This window comes from Protobothrops mucrosquamatus, unplaced genomic scaffold (genome assembly GCF_001527695.2).
Source record: "Protobothrops mucrosquamatus isolate PMUCROS unplaced genomic scaffold, P.Mucros_1.0 scaffold1407, whole genome shotgun sequence".
NCBI lineage: Eukaryota > Metazoa > Chordata > Lepidosauria > Squamata > Viperidae > Protobothrops > Protobothrops mucrosquamatus.
In genome coordinates this window covers 118,312-139,941 of record NW_015387592.1, presented here as the reverse complement: position 1 = coordinate 139,941, position 21,630 = coordinate 118,312, and the positions used below count along the sequence as shown (strand labels likewise).

Genomic DNA, 21,630 nt, shown 5'->3' with positions numbered 1-21,630 from the left:
AATCCCCCATGTTAAGAAGCACAGTATGTTACAGCTCCATCCGCAATATGGCTATGTGCCAGCCATGGCACATGTACTCAAAACTGACAAAGTGGTGGATGGACATGTGACCAACAAGTTGGTATTTTTACAGATGTTCATTATTTCACTGTTTTTGGGTTTTGGAATTCCACATGGTGATAAACAGAATGTTCATTTGCACAGTTGACAGGGTAGACAAATCTTTGGGATGAGATCAAAACTGGCAGATTTTTACCATACATTTGCGTGGAAGCAGTATTTTCATTTTTTCCCCTGGGTCTGGTGATGATTTCTTATTTTTAAATTGTGTTAATGCATATTTGTATGATTTTGAGTACATTTTTATGTTGTTCCATCTCAAACCTTTGGGAAAGTGCTCAATTTTTAACAGATAAAATAAGGGGAAATTCCAGGAACTGCGAAAAGGATAGTCAAGTTGAACTGCCTCTGGACTGGCTAATTATTTTTATTAATCATGTTCATTCTTATTTATATTACAAAAGGTTAAAAATTAATAAAATTTTGGAAAATGACATTAAGCTTAGGCTAATAAAAGCATTGCAGCTGAGTTTATGACATAAAATTAAGACTGAACCAAACTGAAAGCATATACACATTTCTGTCCCTAAAATAATACTTATATAATATGACATCAGAAATACTGATACAGTGAGCTTATATTGCATTTCCAGTTTTAGCAGTTATTTTTTAACATTTACATTTTTTAGTCATACATCCTATTATATTTTATGTATCCACTGCCAGCAGTGGGTACAACGCGGAGACAAAAGAATTAGAGTAATGATTTATCACAGACACACAAAAATTATAAATACATGATGAAACTTGCTAGTGTAATTTGGCATTTTGTCAGCTGTTTTAAAATTTAAGTATTTAGAGTTTAGTATACAAGTTCAACCAAGTAGCGTTTTTCCCCATTTGTAATCTTGAAAAGCAGCCATTTTTAGTGATACAATTTTTAAAAGTTCCAACTTCAAACATGAGTGTCTTGCTTCAGTATTTTGACTTTTACTTTTTAAAAAAAGTCTTCAAAAGCTTGCATCGAGGAATATAACTTGAATTTACTCTTGATTATTTTCCATCCAAACTCATTTTCTACCTGGGTTGTAGGTGGGGATAAAACAATCCATGGAGAATGCCTTCAATAACTACATTTGGAAAGTCATCTGGGGGAAAAAGAGAGAAGAAAAACTGCTTCCTTACATATGTCAATACAATATAAATGTTTTTGTAGAACCTAACAAGGCGAAGCCTGGTATAATTTAGGACATTGCATCACCACTATGTTTATCTGTGCTCAGAATTTGTTGTTAGTAATGCTGTTTCAGCAGGAACCCACTTTAGTGTAGCCCTGGGCATTGCTTGAATGCACCGCCAGATTTGTAGCTTATTGATTTAAAGGGATGTTCTAATACTTAATGCTGCTAGGCTCCAGCTCTTTATCTGAATCTTTTCTCACAAGGAAGATGGATTACACTGGCAATTCAATTTCTAACAAAATCTCAATACACTTGAAGGAATTCCAAGATTTCTACTGGGAATACTCCACAGCAGTTTTTCCACTCTAGTTTACAGCACAGTTTTGTCCAAGTTGACTGGAAGAGGCTTATGCTGTCACACAAACAGCTCTAGAGCAGGAAAATGACAACGTTAAGAACATTTGGAAAAAGTCCTAGAGAGAAGTTAAGCAAAGTTAATCACTACAGCAGATACAAGAATTAAATAAAAATATTAACAAGAAGGAAAATTTCAGTAAAAAAAAATGCGACTGAGATTTATTTTATCTTTAGTGCTTAGAGATAATATTTTTCAATGTTTTATAAATTTTTAATTTTTATGGCTAGAATGAAAAAATAATCCTATATTTAATATTATTCCAATATTCAGTTGTTCATTGTCTTCTGCATTTTAAATTCAATGACATGAGTTGAATTTAATAAGGTCTTGCTTGAAATGGTAAAACACCACTATCATTCCATTCATAAATATTGTAAGTTGGAGAAGGGTAGGAAAATTCTTGATTTTTTTTTTAGCTTTAATGAAATTGTTTAAATTTTAATCACTTCATGTCTCCTTTTCTGAATCTGGCATCTCACAGTGCAATTCCATTAATCTCTTCTCAAAAATACCATTCAATTCAATACTTGCGGGCAAGTCCTGCTTCTATGAAAACATTTCCAAGGTAAAAATAATTACTAAAATGGTGGCATTCAAAGTAATTTTTGATTTCTTCACTTATGGACTGGAAATTAAAAATATAAGTATGGAAGTGAAGAAAGCAGTTGGCTTTATTGTACCTAATTTTTCATACTGTGCTAGTGCTTTATTTTATGAGTGTAATCTTAACTTTACAAAAAGCATGACTCAATACAGCGTGATTTGGCAAGGGCAGTAACTTTATATGAGCCAGAGAACCAATTATTCCATGTTAATAATCCCAATTCAAATTTCTATTTCTTTTCCAAAGAATGGGAAAGTGTAATAGGCTTTACTTTCCACAGTTAAGAGTGACTGGCAATATTAATTTAACCAAAGAAACTATTACAAGAGTTAATAATTAAATACTCTTCCTTTTGCACTATATCCCAGCCCATATCAGTCACAACAGTAAGCACATTTTATACCTTAAAGAGGAAGGGAGTTTAAGACTTAGTTTGAACATTAACTGTATTGGAGACATCTAATTTTGCTCACTTCACAGTATAATTCATGATATTACTGGATATTGGGAATATTTGGGGGGGGAATTAGCAAAGGTTATGTGAAATATCGTGAGCTACAATAAAAAGATAGCACATATAAGAACACAAAAAAGATCATTTTTCATTCACTATTTGTTTTCATAATTCTTATCAAAATATTAGCAGTGTTACAATATCCATTCTATTCGAAATTCACTTCCAAGAGCTTTGCTATTGATGTAAGAGAGCCAAGATAACAATATATTTTTAATTTTTATTTGTAGAAGGGCTGTCTGCAAAAAAGAAATGTTCATTTCTCAGCAATTACTTTAAACAGCATTAAAATAACTCCTGATGTATTTTGCCAAATTATTAGAATTTGAGCTCAACATCCATTTATAACAATGTGGTTTTTGTGGTATGGGGCAGATAAGTAAAGAACTGTTAATAGATGACAGGTCTGATTACCATTGGCTGTAGGCAAGACATATGGATCCCTTAGGAACAGCAACACGGGCTGGTGGGACAGTTTGCTGTAAAGGTCAAGAACAGGAATATCACCATCGAGGGACACTAAACCAAATACACTACAAACTAGCTTTGATAAAGTAAGGCAGTAGAACTGGTTAGGGATACTGCTTATATATATAAATCAGTTTTATTGGAAAGGAGAAAAAAAATCCATCATCGAGGAATAATGCTTACATGCAGAAGATCACATATAATACGAGGAATAGGTATATTTACTCAGAACCTAATCCAGCTGAGTCCAGAGAGGTTTAATTTCTCACAAGGAAGACCAATGATCACGGTACTAAAACTGGTTCAGTTGTTATGCTTGTCTGGAAATAATCTCAGGATAAAGTAAGTAGTTCAATATTGCACTTGTCAGCAACTTCAGTGACTTTTTTTTCCTTAGGACTTCTACATTAATTTATTTCAGCTGCCGGACCTCGTGTGGATTTAGGACACTTAAAGAAAGTATCATAATTTTCTTCCCCAGCTGTTACACAAAATATGTAAATAAAGAAGGGACGTCCATATCATATTGATCTGTGGGCAGGAAAATGGTACCACAACCAGATTTAACTACAGTTAAATTTAATCACTAGGCATCAAAACCAGAATTGCTATAACAGTAGATAATATATAGGGAAGTTTTTCTGGTTCAGAAATGCATAAAGAGGAGATAAGGAAAAAGGAAATCTAAATGTAATGCAAAACTGTTAATTCACATAAGATAAAGAAGCTGACAGATAAGAGCCAATAACAGAATGAGGTTGTAGCTTATAAATCTTCTTTAAAATATCTTGTTAGGCTCTCTCAAAAATTAACATTTAACCATGCAATATTAAATGCCTGATTAACTTCAATATAAGAAGTTTAAAATCCTTTTCTATTCAAAAGAAGAATACAAAATAGTGGCTCCTAACATCTTTATTTTGCCCACTGCTTCCTGTTAAAAATAATTTAAAAAATGGTATGCATTCATCATATCTGTTGCAATGCACACCAAGACATTTACAATTTTGCTAGAATGCTAAGAATTTTTTTAAAAATTATCTCGCATTAATTATATAATATAAAACATTTCTTAAGAATATATCATAATGAACTTACCTTGATTCTTCAGATTCTGTTTCTTCAAAAGAACTGGAATATAATTTGTTAAAAAATATTAGAATGTACAGATTTAAAATAGACACTCCACATCAGGAATAGCAAAAAACTCTTTAAAACGGATTTCAGCAGTCTTATGCCTTCCTGTAGCCCAGTGTTTCTCAACCTTGACAATTTTAAGGTATGTAGACTTCAACTCTCAGAATTCCACAGCCAGCATTGCTGGCTGTGGAATTCTGGGAGTTGAAGTCCACATGCCTTAAAATTGTCAAGGTTGAGAAACACTGCATGTAGCCAGCTGTCCGAGAGTGTCCACAATGCACATAAAAAAAAACATGCTCAATGGCATGTTATAGCTGCCATCTGAACTTTTATGATCCTTTTCTCACAGCTATCCAAATTATTTTAAAATTATTCCAATGTAAATATTTTTAAATAACTTCTATTTTAATGCCAATTGTTTTTTCCATTTTTTATGGTAATGAATGTTTAACCCTCTACACACCCAACTTCTTTAGTGTCGTTTCATTACTGTTCCAGAGGTCATGTGTCTTCAAATGTCCCAAAGGATTTTTAGTATGTATAATTATATTTTTTTCCAAAGAATATAGACATACATAAGCTCCTTCCACTGAAATAAATGAGTTTTCTAAAGAAGACACCTATGTTGTCAGCAAAGGTTCTAAACCTGGAGCAGCTATTGAATCAGACTAATGCAAAATTATACCAAATACTTAGATATGAAGTCAATCTCAGCATGGTAATGCCAAAACACATTCATTAAGAATTTCCTTGTTTTATATGCAAAATAGAATCACTGAAGATTTTCTTGAACATTTTTAAGTGCCCTGTTTAAGGAAATATTCTGATATTTTGAAACAAATTGTGAATAAAATTTTAATTAATAAAGGGAAATTGGAATTTTAAGTTTATTGTGTTTTGTTGTATTTTGAATTGTATGGATAAGAATCTTACCCACAACTTTCTGCTTTTGGGAGAGAAGGAAAGTGACGAACGTTGAGAAAATCAAGAAACATCTTGGGAGGTTCTTCATTTTCTAAAACAATACCCTGTAATAAATAATAATAATAAAAATAATGCACTTGATCTAACATGATCATATCCAGTAGTCATTTTGCTAGTGGAATCTGAAAGACATTCATCCATCACAGCAGCCAGGGAGAAGTCTTCTGATTATCTGGGAGTCTAGCTGGCTTCATTAATGAAAGATTTAGTGTGTCTTAACAAGGACAGGGAAGTGTTTGATTTGATAGATCACCACACAACACACAGATTCATCTCTAACACCCTAAGTGCAAGATCACCGGTCCAAGTGACAATCAAAGCAAAGTTCAGTGGAGATTAAATCCATATATTTCATAAGAAATAATTGATGATGTAACCCATAATCATTTTATAAGGAAGCAATTAGCAATATATTTAAAGCTGTCTATAGTTGTTAAATACTCATTTATCAAACGTTTCCTAACAGATTTCTAATCTGGGAATGTGACAATCAAAAGTTATCCTTTCTTGTTACGATTAACAAGGACAGAATGAAAAGTATGTCACTCTAGAAAAAATACGTAATTTGATAGACAGGTTTGGGTTAAAGTCTGATAGACCAAGAGATCAGCTCAACTTAGTTCAAGGGCTGCAAATAGACAATAGAAAAAGGCCCTTGGCATAAAGAAGATATTGAAAAGAAAGAAAAAACAGCTTTTCATTAGGAGGATCAGATCAACTTTATATGGTTGACTGTTTCCACAACATGTATATACAGTATTTACTAGATCAGTGGTTCTCAACCTTTTTAATGCAGCGACCCCCAACCAGTCGTAAGTCGAGGACTAAACCGGTCGTAAGTCAAGGACTACCCAACCGGTCGTAAGTCAAGGACTTTCCCTTCCCGGGAGCGCCACACATGCGTGGTTCGCCCCCTGCGCCGGCCGAGGCATAGCTGGCAAGCGGCAGAGATGGAGCAGGCCGACCACCAGCTGGCCCAGCTCAAGGGAGGTAAGGCACCCGCCGGAAAAGGGGAAAAAAATGGCGGACAGCCTTGCTTGGTGACCCCCGTGAAATGGTCGATCGACCCCAAATGGGGTCGCAACCCATAGGTTGAGAACCGCTGTACTAGATTTAGATCCTGCCTTCTCTTCAGAAGCTCAAAGTGGCAGTTAGAACACTCTCCCATTTTTCCCCCACAGCAATCTTATAAGGTAGATTGGCCTGTGAGAAAATAACTGGCCCAAAGTCATTCAGTGACTCTCCATGGCTGAGGAGGAACTTCATACTGGACTTCTCTGCTTCTAGTCCAGCATTTTAATCACAACCTCAAGCTTATCTATAGTTGTTAAATACTCCTTTATCAAAAGTTTTCTGTTTTAAGATCAGTGCAAATCATTTCCCCCCTCCCCCCCAAAAAAATACAAAAAATGTTTTTATAAAAAAACAGAAAAGTTTTTTTATTTATTTACAAGTTCACAGAAAGGAAATTGTGTAATGAAAAATGTTTATCCTGAAGCATATCATATTGATTTTGGATGAGAAAACAAAGTCAAGAGCAATAGTAGTGGAGTAGTAGAAGGCAGTCTTGATCAATGCAATCAAATCATACTGCCCCTTGTAGGATAAGAGCCTTGTAGGGCTGGCTGAAAAGTTCATTTGTTCACACTGCCTATAGTAAGTCAGACTCTATTATAACCATCCATAATGACAATATTTGGTTGGGTGCCACAACAAAGAAAAAGTGAAGAAAGTATGCTCAGAACAGAAAATACACTTCAATTAAAAAAAAAAAGGAAATAGAGATGAAATCAGTATGTTTTGCTTTGTAATGTCTTAGCTCTTGTGTAGATCTAAACTCAAGCTCTATTTTTTTTAAGGAAGATCAGGTAATTGTATCAAAATGATGAATTAGAAAGAAAAGTATATTATCCCCAACCTGAAACCCTCCAGACCTGTTGGGTATATAGTTCCCTGCCAGTTGGCCAATCTGATGCTAATCTGGTAACTTTGCAAAAGACAAATAACATTTTAAAAAGCCAGCAAACAATTTTGGAATATATTTCCATGGTGATCACCCATTCCCAGTTCTGTTCTTAAAATACCCACCCAGCCCTCCAGATTGTTGGCTGTGCTTCATCTGGACATGTCACCAGTCACTGAATGGCTTCCTGCAGGTCAGCAGGTAGGCTGAGTTGTATCTCATATTATATGCTGACCACCCTGGCCTAAACTCTTATTTTCTGGTATTTAGAAAGCCTTTCAGTTCACCTTTACATGAGAATTCTACATTAAATGTCTTTTTCATTTGCATTTTGTAAAATCAGCACTCTACTGCTACAAAATTCATCTTGCTTTGCATTTTAGTTATTCATAGAAGGAGGGGTGATGGGGGATGTAAGTTAAAGGATATGTGAACTGAATAACAATACAGGCTGTTAACCCAAGCAAAACAAAGTCCTAATAGTCACTAATCTAGGTATTGAGGGAAAATATTGAAAAAGCTCTGCAGGCAATTAAATACACTTTTAATATAGTGAGAGAAAAGCTTTTCACTATAGGTCATTTAGGTCTATTGGAGTGTATCTGGGCTACAAAGTCACTATTAATACCTTTTTATTGGTTGACTTCGGAGCTATTCCTAAATTGCACTTCAGCAGTCCACGAATGGACCTCAAACTTATGAACTTTCCTTTCTCGTCTTCCAGAGGTGGCTTAAAAGCATCAACTTCAGATTTTGTTTTTAAGCTTTGGGTAAGGGGAAGGGAATGGGATTTCAGAAAGAGTCTGGTTTTAGTAAGTCTAGATCTAACCAAACAGACACATGTAAAAATGAAGTGATTACATAAGCTTGAAGATAATACATAAACTACAAAGAAATCAAAATAGCATTGTTTATGTGTTTTCATTACTTCTTTTATATTAAATATATTTAATTAACAGAGTATTTTTTAAAAAAAACACCCTAGGAATGTTTACTAGAAACAATACAGCCTTAAGATAGGATATTATATAACAAACCCATAATATCCCAATTTTTCTATCTTCTTAGGTTCATAAAAAGCATCCTCCCGGAGGATTTGTTGGTCAGCTGAATATGTTTCCTAGTGACATTCTGAATTCTTAATTGTCAGTTATCCCTTCTCCTTCAGTAAGTGAAATATACCGTAGTCACAAAATTGCAAAGGGACTTGTTCTGCCTTAACCTTCGCTAGATACCATCATGCACTAGAAAACAGTGCTAAAATATCACAGGATAATGCTCTCCAGGATGGAAGACATATAAACAGCATAATGATTTCCCATGAGTTTCCCTTCTTTTTTTAAAAAAAAATATGTCACTAAAGCTAGGATTAAATGGTGACACATCTTCACAGAGGACACCATGAAATCGAACTCTTGGCATTCTAGTTAGGTCCAAACCTACTCATCAGCCAATTATAACAGTAACAGAACAGCTTGCTGAGAACTTGGACGAGACCACTGTGCTAACCTTCTGAGAAACGCACCAGAGGACTGCATTGTTTTCATCAATTGATTTTCTTTTTAACACACAAAACAGCTCTAAAAAATTCACGCCGCCCTCCTCCCCCCCCCCCATCTGCCATCCTATTTCCTCAAGATCTACAGCTATCTTTTGGGCAGAACAGTCAGCGTGGGATACATTAAGAAGCTTTGTTTTTTGAAGGCTTCAATCGTTATTGCAATCTTTCAGACTGAAATGCCCTATTGTTAGGGTGAAAAAGTTCATGACAGTTTTTCCTGTCTTCGCAAGGAAAGATGCTTCACAATATCTAATTCAGTGATGCAGCTAAAGTGGGGGAGAGAAAAAAAATCAATACATTCTAGCTACAGTAAGAAAGCAGGAGCACCAGCCTCCACTGGGACTTCAACCTGCAGTCTTTATAGAGCACTTTGTAGTATATATTTCTGTTTGCCTTGTCTATGGCACTCGCTTAAAGAGCTCTAACAATGATAAAAGAAAAAGTTAGCAAAAGAATATCACCCGTGGAAAATCAAGCAGCAGTCTGGAATGTTTTTCCCCTAACCCAAGAATGAACCTTCTGCTTTGTGTGAGGTTTTTTTTTTCTTTTTTTTAAGAAAAAGGAAAAATAGATGTGCCTTCCTAATTCATACCAGTTTTGTTCTTTCTCAGAATAGTGTTGTATTTTTAAAAAAAACTTTATTCTCATTTCTTCAACAGTGTTTTAAGATTCCATTAATGGTCATCTGTATCCTTATTTTCTTCACAGTTTAAGAAGACAATCAAAATACCCATATAGGAAATATTATCATATGTTACTGGCCATGTTTGTGCTGACAGAAGGGAGGGAGAGAAGGCTAAAACGATACTAATATCCCTTTAAAATTGCCCATATTTTAATTTATATTTCTCCTTTCCTCTTCCCAAGTCAATTCTTTTAGACCACCTCCTGATAGAGTAGAAGGTGGAGCCTTTGGAATTGCTTCTTTAAAGTGCTTTAAAGCAGAGGTCCCCAACCTTTTGGGCACCAGGGACCAGTTCCGTGGAGAGAGGTTTTTCTGCGGACTGGAGAGGACATGGTTTTGTGGGCTGCCTGCATCTCGCGGATGGGGGCTTTGCTTGTTTGTGCGGCCTGGTTGCTGGCATGCCACGGCCCTGCTTTAAAGCCCTGAAAGACTAACTATGATGAAGCTTGTTCTGGTATGTTCTGGGTCTTGAAAGAGGACTTAAAGTGAAGACATGTTTCTCCACAAAACAGAGCAAATATGGCCTGGGAGCAGTTCCACTGGAGCTGAAAAAAAAGACAACTGAGCTCCTTAAAGTAGTCCCATCTTTTTTTTTCCGGAGAAGCCTGGAAAAAGGAGTTGCTTTAAAGGGTAGCAAAAAGGTATCCTGCTTGTCCAAATTCAAAGCACTTTTGTTATCACTGCCAGGTATTCCAATAGCACTAACCAAGTGGGCAGTGCCAAGCACTCCAATATCACTAATCGAAAAAAGATTGCTTAGAAAACCCGAAAACTCAACCTTCAATTTATTTTGACTGTGTTTTGATTCTTTAGTGATCAAATAATTCTTGTTATGCTAAACCACAGCATCCTCATGGTCATGTGATCAAAATTCAGACACCTGGCAACTGCCTCGTATTTATGATTGTTGCAGTGAGTGTCCTGGGGTCATGGAAGCATTTTCTGCGACCTTCTGACAAGCCAAGTCAATGGAGAAGCCCGATTCACTTAACAACTGTGTTACTAATTTAACAACTGCAGTGATTCACTTAACGAGTGTGACCAGAAAGGTTTTAAAATGGGGCAAAACTCACTTATGACTTACTTAGCAACAAAAATTTGGGGCTCACTTTTGGTCCTATGTGAAGGACTACCTGTATTTCAGCAGAGGAACGGAGAAAAGATTTGCATTAAAATCAATAATTACATTTAAGAATAAGTGGCAAAAGTATTAATTTTATATATCTCATAATAACCAGGCTATAGAAATATTTGGAGGAGGTTTGGTGAAGCTACATCTCTGAGCCTACCATACTGAGCACTGAAACAGTTATATGTGTTGATGGCCTGGTGGTGATCTTTTAGGTCTGTTCTCAGTTTACTAAGCTCATCATGTCCATTTCCAGGGGACACTCATACTGGAAATCGGAAAGGGCATCAAACAAGTACACAGGTGAGACACGGGGCTGCCACAATGCTCTGAACCAAGATTTCAGAATGGCATTTGTGAGGCACTCCTCTAAATGATTTTGCCCTTTTTAATAGTTACACTAGTTTTATCAGCACTTATTGAACTATAGCATCTTTCTACAGTACATTAGTACATATATAAAATAAATTGATGTCCACCATAGAAAATCAGCATTTTTGATAGAATGAAAAAAGAGAAAGACGGTCTTGTGATCTATTTAATGAGAACTGTGAGGCACCATATTGGACCAAACTGGATCTTTGGAGGAGAAATAAGTAAAGATAGATATATTAGAATATACTGTATACAACTCAAACAAAAATAAACAAATAAATGAAGTAGTAGTAAAAATGTTGGTGATGGTGGAAAAGAAGCAACAAGAGGAATGAGGCACATTGTTTTGTAGTAGTCCTCCTTTTCAGTCAATGGTAGTACAGAGTGAGAGGACCTGCCTCAGAATTGTGGGTGATCAAAACTCAAAAATCTTGCCTGCCCCTCCTATTTAGATATGAAGCCACTGTCATGAATCATTGGTAAACAGTATTACTCAGTTACTTAGGGGGAACCTACTTATTGTAATTCATGCCATAGACATTTCTTGTTTGAATCACTACAATGCACTCCACATGAGAATTCCCCCGAATACCTCTTGGAAACCTCAACTGATCCACAGTGCTTTGATCCAAGTAGTGATGGATGTGGCTAGGCATTCTTGTGTAACATCTCTGCTTCAGGAGCTGCACTGGTTACCAGTTGTTTTCCAGATACAATTCAGGTTGCTGGTTGTCATCTAAAAAAGGTACATGGTTTGAAACATGAGGATTTTGAAACTACCATTTCTCATGTATTTTGCCCATATAATAAGATCTGGAAGAAAGAGGTTCTTTTCAGATCCCTTCCTTAAGAGAATGCCAGTTGCAAGGATCCTGGTGATTAGTCTTTCAGTGATGGCTGCTTTTATTTGGACCAGCAACATCCAGCAAATTAGATTAACTTCTTCCCTAATAACATTCTGGAAAGCCATTACAGCCTAGCTATTGCAAAGAGCTGGGAATGGGAAAGTATAATTGACATTTTTTTGTTAACTTGATGTACCATGTTTAATCTTTATATTGAAGAGGGTTTTGTAAGCTACTCTAAACTCAATAGATTAGAAGAGCGCACAAACCTAAGTAAGTAAATAAACTGGAATTTATCTATAGAAAGAATAATAAAAAAAACCTTACAGAATTATTGAATGGGCATCACTTTCTGCCTGAAATCTGATCAGCACTTAAATTTCCTATTTTTTTGGTTTTCATAGTGTGCTTCTTGCCTCTTTGTATACATCTCAGCCTATATTTTCTATGGTAAAAAAGCTTTATAGTCAGGATAATAATCATACAGGTGTCCAAAGATGTATGCAAGATTTAATACCATTGGATTTAAAATATACATGCAATTAAAATATAAATATATCACAGTGATATAGATAAAAAAATTAAAAGCTGACTTCAAGGAGATGATTCTACATCATCTTTCTGATTTTGTCTAAATTATAAGTTTGTTCTGCATGTAATCTAACTTAATGGTATTTTGGAAAATCAGAACTAAACGCTAAGAATTAAAAGTCAGTTTGTAGTATTATCTTCATGTCAATGGACTCTAAGATCTGGAACTATTTTCTTCTGCAAGAAAGAAGCACAGAATATTAAATTTACAGAAGAAGGATTCCAAATTCCATTGGCCCATCCAGTATGGTCAATGGTCATGGATAATAAGAGCTGAAGTCAACTTCAGAGATCAACAATTTCATGATATCTGTTATCTGGGGACAGAGAATCATTGCCAATTCTATTGCTTGCCATTCACAACTCTGGACAAATGAAGTTAGAAGAACCTAAGAAACAGACACAGATCCTAAACATTTATTAAGAATTTGATGGACTGAAATACATAGCTGGAAGCCATGTAAAGTTTGGCTGCTGCATGCCATATGGGAGTATCCTAATTGAGCAGATCTGTCAAATGACAGTCCAACAGAACAAAGGTGTATAGCAATCGCTGTCACATGCTCCCACCTGCATCAGCACATATATCTTGAGAATTATAGAAAACTAGCAAACCTAGGATTGTAATGAAATCCATCGTATACACAAGACAAGGAAGTATATATATATGTGTGTGTGTATATAATAAATTGCAAAGGAGTATTGTCCTTAAGGAACTTCTTGTTAAATTTACAGATGTGACAATTTTAGATGATTACTTAGCAATTAATGTTTGTATTCCTGGACCAAAATAACTGACACCTTCATCTGCTTTGTTTTTACATTTAAGCTAATTTTCCTTGCACAGTTAGTGAATTAATTTTCAAATTAAATTTGTCCCTTTTCTAAAACAAGGACACTGTCTGTATCTCTGTTTATAAGTGGGGAAAAAGTGTGGTGGTAACAGTGCACAACAACACACCAAAACCCACCTGAAACAAGCATACTTAGTTACGTGCTGTTCTGTAACTATAGGAGCCAATCAATAGCAGCTGAATGCCATCTGCTTTGGGCAGCAGATCAGCACCAAAAGTGTGAGCAATGCATCTTCCCTTATTGAAAGGTTATTTTATGCAAGTAAACAATTCATCGTCTTCTTGCACGCTTGACGCTCATTTACCACTTTTGATCAATAAAATATGCAAAACAACAACAAAAAATTGAATCCTAAGAGTAGTTCTGATGCCAGTGTGATAGCTAATCAATATTCAGGTCTTCACACTTAAGAAGGCAAATGGTGGGAGGACTTTCTTTATACAAATCCATGACTTTAGTAGGTGACTATCACTGTAAAGCAAGATGGACCCCACCGTTTATTTACATTCAACAAAAGAAAAAGAAAAAGAATTAGGATCTACTATATTGTTTCCTGTTTTTTGAATGATCAAGCATGTCTTCTCAGTGTTGGCTTTCAGGTTCCTGCTAAAACCAATATCTGCGGGTATTTTCTTTACAATGCTTTAAAAAAAACTACAAATTGTTTTATTATATTATAACGCCTTTTTATATTTGATTCAGGTAAATTAACTCTTATCTAATAATGAAAAAGATATTATCTTATATACAGTATATTTTGGAAAAATATATTCCAAAGGTTAAAACTCTTTCCTGAAATAAAGTTAAACATATAAAAATTGTTTTCAAAAATAGCATTTTCCAACATAACAAGTTAAGAATGAGCCTCAATTTATTAATTGCTTAAAGAATATATGAATTTAACTACTGTGGAAATCATGCTTAATGGCCTAATATGAAATGTAATCAGTCAATATGTTTTTATGAACTTACTTATGTAAGTCTGGTTGCTTGGAATTCACACTTATTCAGTTTCAACATTTTTGAATGACACAGATGTTTAAAAGTAGAGTCAGAAAATGGAAATATTTGAAAGAAAGATCCGCAGTGATTAGGAGATAAATATTAAATGTTAAATATTAGGCATCCTAGATTTCAAATAGTTTGGAGTTTATAACAAATATTTTAGTGTTTAAAAAGGAATATAGGGCATTGTTATTCAGTTAGCCATGATGGGTAATAAAATAAAAAAATCTACATATAGGAAGGGGATGAGAACATCTAGCATCAACCTTGAATGTGTCCAAGACTCTATTCAAATGAACCTGGAGAATATTCAGATGAATAAAAAGTGAAGTAATTTGTTCTAGACAGTATACAGAGTCAGTTTGCTTTTTAACTCAGTAAACATTCTTTGTTATTCTCTTTCTAAAATGTCAGTAATGCTTCCACACACTATGCAAGTTAGCCTTGCAAATTCCAATGTTATAATAGTATAGTATAATATACCGTAGTATAACATAATAGAATATAGTAGAATAGAATAGAACAGAATAAATACAATTCAATATCATACATTCCAATATGCATGTATTTGACACATCACTGCTGATCAAATATATGAAAAGACTTTCTTTTTAAAATGTGTGTTATATCTACTGCACATGCTGATTTACATCATTCTCTCTTAAAGTTGCTTGTGATTATTTGGAAATGGTTCAAGCTTCACAAAGGTAGGTAGCCAGCTTTTCTATAACAAGGCACAACTTTCAATTATTACTTAAACTCCAGAGCCAACTTCAATGTAACCATAGCTCTATAAACCACATGATTTTGATCAAATAAATAATACAGAACATGGTCACGGAAAATGCAGTAGCTTCAAGTCAATGACCCAACTAGCAGGAAGAGTATAATTTAAAGGCAGAAATTTCCAGTGCATGCACCGTTAGGCACAGTGAACCTGTTACTACTCTAAGGGGAATTGTTTGCCTCTTATTAGATTTTCTACAGCACAGCCATAAGTGATAAATGTACTGCTGTACTCACTGTCAAGTTAATCAATGCTGCCAAAGTTTTGTTGATCTAACAGTAATCCATAAAGTGAGCAGCATTTTCTCTATCTATATGACATCTCAGTCCACAGTGGGATAGGAATCTTCCAGTAGCTTTGTAAAAAGAAAGACTGAAATAAGAGGTGGAAAAAAATAAAATAAAAAGGACACTTTCAAAATCTTGGTTTTGCTTTTAGAGAAGCAAGATTTGTTGCCTACTTGATGAAAAAGGAACACCTAAAAAGAGCCCCTCTTTCAACTTCTACCAAACTGATAACTTCACAGAAGAGGGACTACAAAAGACTTTCTTGCTTTGCCAAAAGTGCAGAAATATCAGGCATTAAAGGTGAATATGAAATATTTTTAACTAAGCTCAAATACAGAATGATGAACAGCATAAGAATATCTGATTTTGTTGTTTATAGAATAAGGCAGCCAATAACAATCCTCAACCCCATCACTATTGTAAATAGGAATGATCTATAATAATGAAGTATTTTTTATTAAAAAATGTGATCTGTTCCACCAACAATTATAGACCCATGAAATATGAACTTCAATTGATTTTCTTCCAGGGGTCACCTGGCTCCACGTTTTATGTGCTCTAGTCATTTATTTGGGTGACAAACTGATTAATTTTTACAGAATGAATTGAGCAGTGTAATTCTTGCTCAATCAAAAGTATTTCATTGTAACGCTTTTTCTCTAGAACTTGCGCCTCCCAATTTTACTGTATATATGAGTTATTTCGTGTTAAATACAAGAAAATGAAAGTACGAATCTAAGAGATCCATACAAGAGTGTCTGCAGGGTATGGTTAAAAAAAAAAGGCAAGATGACAGCCCTGATGGTGTGATGGAAGCCATTTGACTCTTTCTGTAGACTGACAAACCAGAGATTACACAGACAAGCAACATTTCCCCCCCCCATACTATTTAAATTCTTTTCCTTTTCCCTTCCTTAGAATACGACTAGTGAACTTACTCCCTAAAACTGGCTGAACTCCCGAAAACTGCCTACTCTCCCCAACATTGTATGGAGGAAGAACGGGGTTGGGCTGGGGGTAGGGGATGAGGGAGAATGAGAACTTAGTTGAAACATCTCCCAATTTTATATAATCTTTTCCTTTTTGCTATTGGATACCCTGTTATTTAATAACAACAACAACAACAACAACAACAACAATAATAATAAAGTTGGAAGGGACCTTGGAGGTCATCTAGTCCAACCCCCTGCTCAGGCAGGAAACCGTATACCATTTCAGACAAATGGCTATCCAGTCTCTTCTTAAAAAACTTCCAGTGTTGGAGCATTCACAGCTTCTGGAGGCAGATTGTTTTCTTACAATTTTTCTTACAATTAAGTCTTGGGAATGATTTAATTAGAAATCAGTAATCTTACAGAATGATTACCTTTAATAATATTTCTAGAAATGTCTCAGAAATGTCCATACACCATGTTCCTAATTATGAAAAAAAAAAGCCACCAAAGAGAATGTATAGCATTTCATATGTTCTACTACCAAGGCTTTCTATAGCTTTTCCCAACCAGATATAAATAGCCAGGAATTCAAGCTAAATGTTCATTTCAGATCAATTTGGGTTAAAATGTTGCCATTTCAAGTAGGCCAAGATTTGAATGACCCTAATGCCTTTACAGACGCTGAATAGAAATCTTGAGACAATCAACCTAAAAACTTTTTTTCCTAGGAAACTTACCTTGCTTTGAAATATTTATATTAGACTCCACGCTAGGAATCACTAGGAAAGTAATCAAAAATAAAACTGTCAATATTATAATGCTTTTATAAAAATATATTGGACCTCTGCATCTGCAATATTATGTATGGTTCTGATTGGCACATCAGTAAAATCACATAATAGGACTTGGGAAAAAAGCAGAAGATGGCAATCAAAATTAATTTGTATGTGTGTGTGTGTCTGTGGTGTTAAACGGCTCCCTAAGAGAAGAATGGTCAATACATGTAGTCCCTACTTTTGGGACTGGGAACTCTGTCACTAAGCAATGCAGTTGCAAAGTGCAACATTTGAGATCTCCTACCAGCTTCCCATTGATTTTGCTTCTCGGAAGCTGGCAGGAAAGGTCACAAGTTGTAATTATGTGACCACAGGAAACTGCAACTGTTGTAATTGCGGGCCAATTGCAAGTTACCCAAAGCACAGTCACATGACTACAAGGATTCTGTGATGATGGCATTTACAAGGACCAGTCATAATTGTCCTAATTCAGCACTATCATAAATTTGAACAGTTGGTGTTCAAGTGGTCCTTAAACAAGGAATACCTGTACATTCTGGGATTATTCAATTCAATTCAAAGCATCTGAGGACAGAAATGACTAGAATACATCAAATTGTGTGTGGAGAAAATGAACACCAAGAAATTTATCTTTCTTTCAGAAATTCAGCACCAACAATACATTAAAACATATTATCTTACAGAAATCAAATGGATTTATTTTGTGGTAACTTGGTTTTCCTGGAATACTTAGTTTTATCTTTGTGTAAAGCAGCAATATTTCACCTCTCTATGTGTACTGCTCTGTCCTGAAGCCTTCCCTGTTCTCTTTATAAAAGTTAGAGTCCTTGAAATTAGTTATAATAAAATACAGAAAGGTACAGAAGGGGGGTGGATTAGCGAAAATAGCGAGTATTAATTTAAAGTTGAATTATATGTAGGAAAGCACTTCCATATGTGCTGAATTGTATCTTTTAGAATTACCAACTGACACAGAAATCTGAGAATTCTGGAGACTGTACTGTAAACCCAATATATCTAGCAGCAACCGGTTAGGAAACTCACTATTGGATTACAACAAACAACATTCATGAAATATTCAAAGCAATGTTTCTCTCAAAAGTATCTAGCTGCCTGTCCATCTGTCTATGGAATATGTGTATGCATTTATTTACAGGTGTAGGCAGTACATGCCTTTGCATGTACTATTTACTATCAAAGAAAGCAGATAAGTCCTCAGCTTACAACAATTTGTTTAGTGACAGTTCAAAGTTACAATGGTATTAAAAATGTGACTTATGATTGTTTTTCACACTTATATCCCCATGCTCACATGATCAAAATTTGGATAGTTAGCAACTGGTTCATATTTATGAGTTTGCAATGTCCTGGGGGTCATGTGATTAGTTTTTGCAACCTTCTGACACGCAAAGTCAGTAGGGAAGCCAGATTCACTTAACAACTGTGTTACTACCTTAACAGCTGCAGTGATTCACTTAACAACTGTGGCAAGAAAGGTTGCAAATGGGGCAAAACTCACTTAACAAATGTCTCACTTAGCAAGATAAATTTTGGGTTCAATTGTAGTTGTAAGTTGAGGATTATCTGTAAAGTTCTCAAACTACTCCTGCTCCACCATTGTCAAGGAAAGCAGCTATAAAAAGTTTGGTCAAAATCAAATGTACAGAACCTACACTGGAACTGCAGAAAATTGACCTGTGTTCTCTCGTGTGTTTTGCTGACTAGGGTAATGAGATGGTAAGGGCTAAAATGTTTCTAATCCAAGAAATAATTTATTTTATGTCACATTTGTAGTCATTGACAGCATTGGTTTTGTCTGACTTTTATACTAAGCCTTGAATTAATTGCTCTCAATTAATCTGTTCCAGTCTTTGATAGCTTATTTATCAGACAGGGAAAGATAGATTTAATGGTGCTTGGTTGAAACAGATTCTTTAATTGGAAACACCAGAGTGTTTAGCTCACTTTGTGTTCTAGCAATTAAGGACAATTTGGAGAAGGGGTTCTCCCCCCACTCGCACTATTGTCTCCTTGATTAGATTTCCAAAGAAGTAGACAAAACAAATGACAATACTACCTGGCAATATTGGTTCGAATAAAAGCCCAACAGTCGAATTACTTACTATGAGAAATGTGAGCCATCCCCATACATTTCAGCATTGTCTTATATTTATTTCATTTTATCTTTGTCTCCTGAGCAAAGCACACGGCTACATTTCTTGCAAAATGCAAGTCTACCACATTCTTTTCCACAATTATGCATTGCTCCAAATAAGCCAAATCAACAGGAGAAATTATTTTTCTTGATTAAGGGCCCACATTTCTCTTGGGATAAAATGAAACAAACAATTAATCTTTCCTTATTTGTTCTCAGAAAGAGCAACATTCTTTATGTGTACAATAGCCAGGTACCTGTGGCAGCCAGTCGGCAGCAATTAGGCTTGAGCTGAAAAAGAATGGACTTAAGTCAGAGAGCCTAATCTGCTGAGAGTTTCTACTAGAGGGCAAGGTTACGCTGGGAAAATTCCCCTGTTGTGGAAATACTGTTAAAAAATTACCTCTTGACTTCGGCATAATTAACCAGGCTAGGGAATTTATATGAACTAGGTAATTGGAAAGAATTAGCAAGAGATATATACATTAATCTTCACCAGTTACAAGGTGTTTAATGAAATTAAAATGCCAGATCTACTTCATGCTTGTTTTAGTTTATGCAAACTTTAGGAATTTCACCTGTAGATCAAGAATATGCAAGGAGGCAATGAGGATGGAACATGTGCAAGAGAATAAAAGAAAAGCATCTTTCTTATTGGCATTCATTCTCATTTGTTTGTCTTTCCACGTCAACAATAGAATCAAAATACTTTCTGTGAGCTGCAATGAAATTCCAACATGCCTTCAACAAAACATACTAAATCCAAGTTAGTAAAATATGAAAATGTTGAAGATGTTTGTATAATTTATCATTGATAACATAGATGACATTTAAGAAAGATAAACTGGATGACTGATTTTTCTCAACACATGCAGATTTTATCCACCTTTTAAAATAATTGTTCTATATTTCTTGGCTAATGTAGTGTGAAGTTTAACAATTGAAATTTGCTTGTGCTTATCTAATTCTTATAACAGGAAGAAGACTTTGAAAGTTGATTAAACTCTGAGCATTCAATAGTTACCACAATTCTTGGACAGCAAACAAAATTAGAAAACTTCATGTGCTGACCACACAACAAAGAGAACAACAAAACAAGGATTTCATTTCTCATCAATACAATATTCTTTTGAAATATAAGTATCATCCATTATTATAAATATGTACCTGATCATTTTCTAACTCAAAATACAACAATGACATCAATCATCTCAATAAAGTACAATCTAGTTTTCAATTTAGCTTTGGAACTGAAACTACTTCAGTACAACCTCTTCTGAATGAGATGCACAGAAAATATAACTTTATTCCTATTTTGGAGACTTCAGATCTTTTGCTTTCACTGACAATATCTTAGCCAGGATCTATGAAGTCAAAATTATTTGCGAAATAGCAATACCACTTAGGCTCATATATCACTTCATAGTGCTTTATAGCCCTCTCCAAGCGGTTTACAGAACCAGCATATTGCCCCACTGTCACTTCTCCTATGGTGTTCCAGAGGGTACATTTGTTTTCTTCCATATATTATCACCTTCATAGGAAATTGCTGACAATCAATGAATTTGAAATATTGTCATCTGTATGTACAATAGATGGTACTACTGTGTTTTCCCGAAATTAAGACCCAGCTGGAAAAATAAGCTCTAGCATGTTTTTTCAGGACACTCGTAATATAAGCCCCACTCCCAAAATAAGCCCCAGTTAAGATCATCAGCTAGACCAGCGGTTCTCAACCTATGGGTCGCGACCCCATTTGGGGTCGATCGACCATTTCACGGGGATCGCCAAGCAAGGCTGTCCGCCATTTTTTCCCCCTTTTCCGGCGGCTGCCTTACCTCCCTTGGGCTGGGCCAGCTGGTGGTCGGCCTGCTCCGTCTCTGCCGCTTGCCAGCTACGCCTCGGCCGGCGCAGGGGGCGGAACCACGCATGCGCAGTGCTCCCGGGCAGGGAAAGTCCCCGACTTACGACCGGTTGGGTAGTCCTCGACTTACGACCAGTTTAGTCCTCGACTTACGACCGATTTAGTCCTTGACTTACGACCGGTTGGGGGTCGCGGCATTAAAAAGGTTGAGAACCACTGAGCTAGACGGATTTATTTATTTATTTATTTATAATTTAATTTATACCCCGCCCTTCTCCTCATGGGACTCAGGGCGGCTAACAGCCTCATAAAAACTACAATACAAATACAATAATTAAAAGCCGAATTAAAAAGAAATATTTAAACAGGCCGATCAATTAAAATTACCCTTAAAAATCCCCTGAAACTTTAAAATCATTAAAAATTA

General features: G+C 35.4%; 1 protein-coding gene across 1 annotated transcript in view; it reads right to left on the bottom strand.

Annotated features, from left to right (window-relative positions):
* Positions 1–513: 513 nt before the first annotated feature.
* Positions 514–21,630, bottom strand: part of SNX24 (sorting nexin 24) — a 67,268-nt gene continuing 46,151 nt past the window's right edge. The window contains exons 4-7 of the mRNA XM_015821837.1: positions 5,319–5,413; positions 4,344–4,376; positions 3,192–3,256; positions 514–1,208 (exon numbers count right to left, since the gene is read on the bottom strand). Of these exons, the coding sequence (XP_015677323.1) occupies positions 1,138–1,208; positions 3,192–3,256; positions 4,344–4,376; positions 5,319–5,413 (264 nt within the window). The 3' untranslated portion in view covers positions 514–1,137. The remainder of the gene's footprint in view (positions 1,209–3,191; positions 3,257–4,343; positions 4,377–5,318; positions 5,414–21,630) is intronic.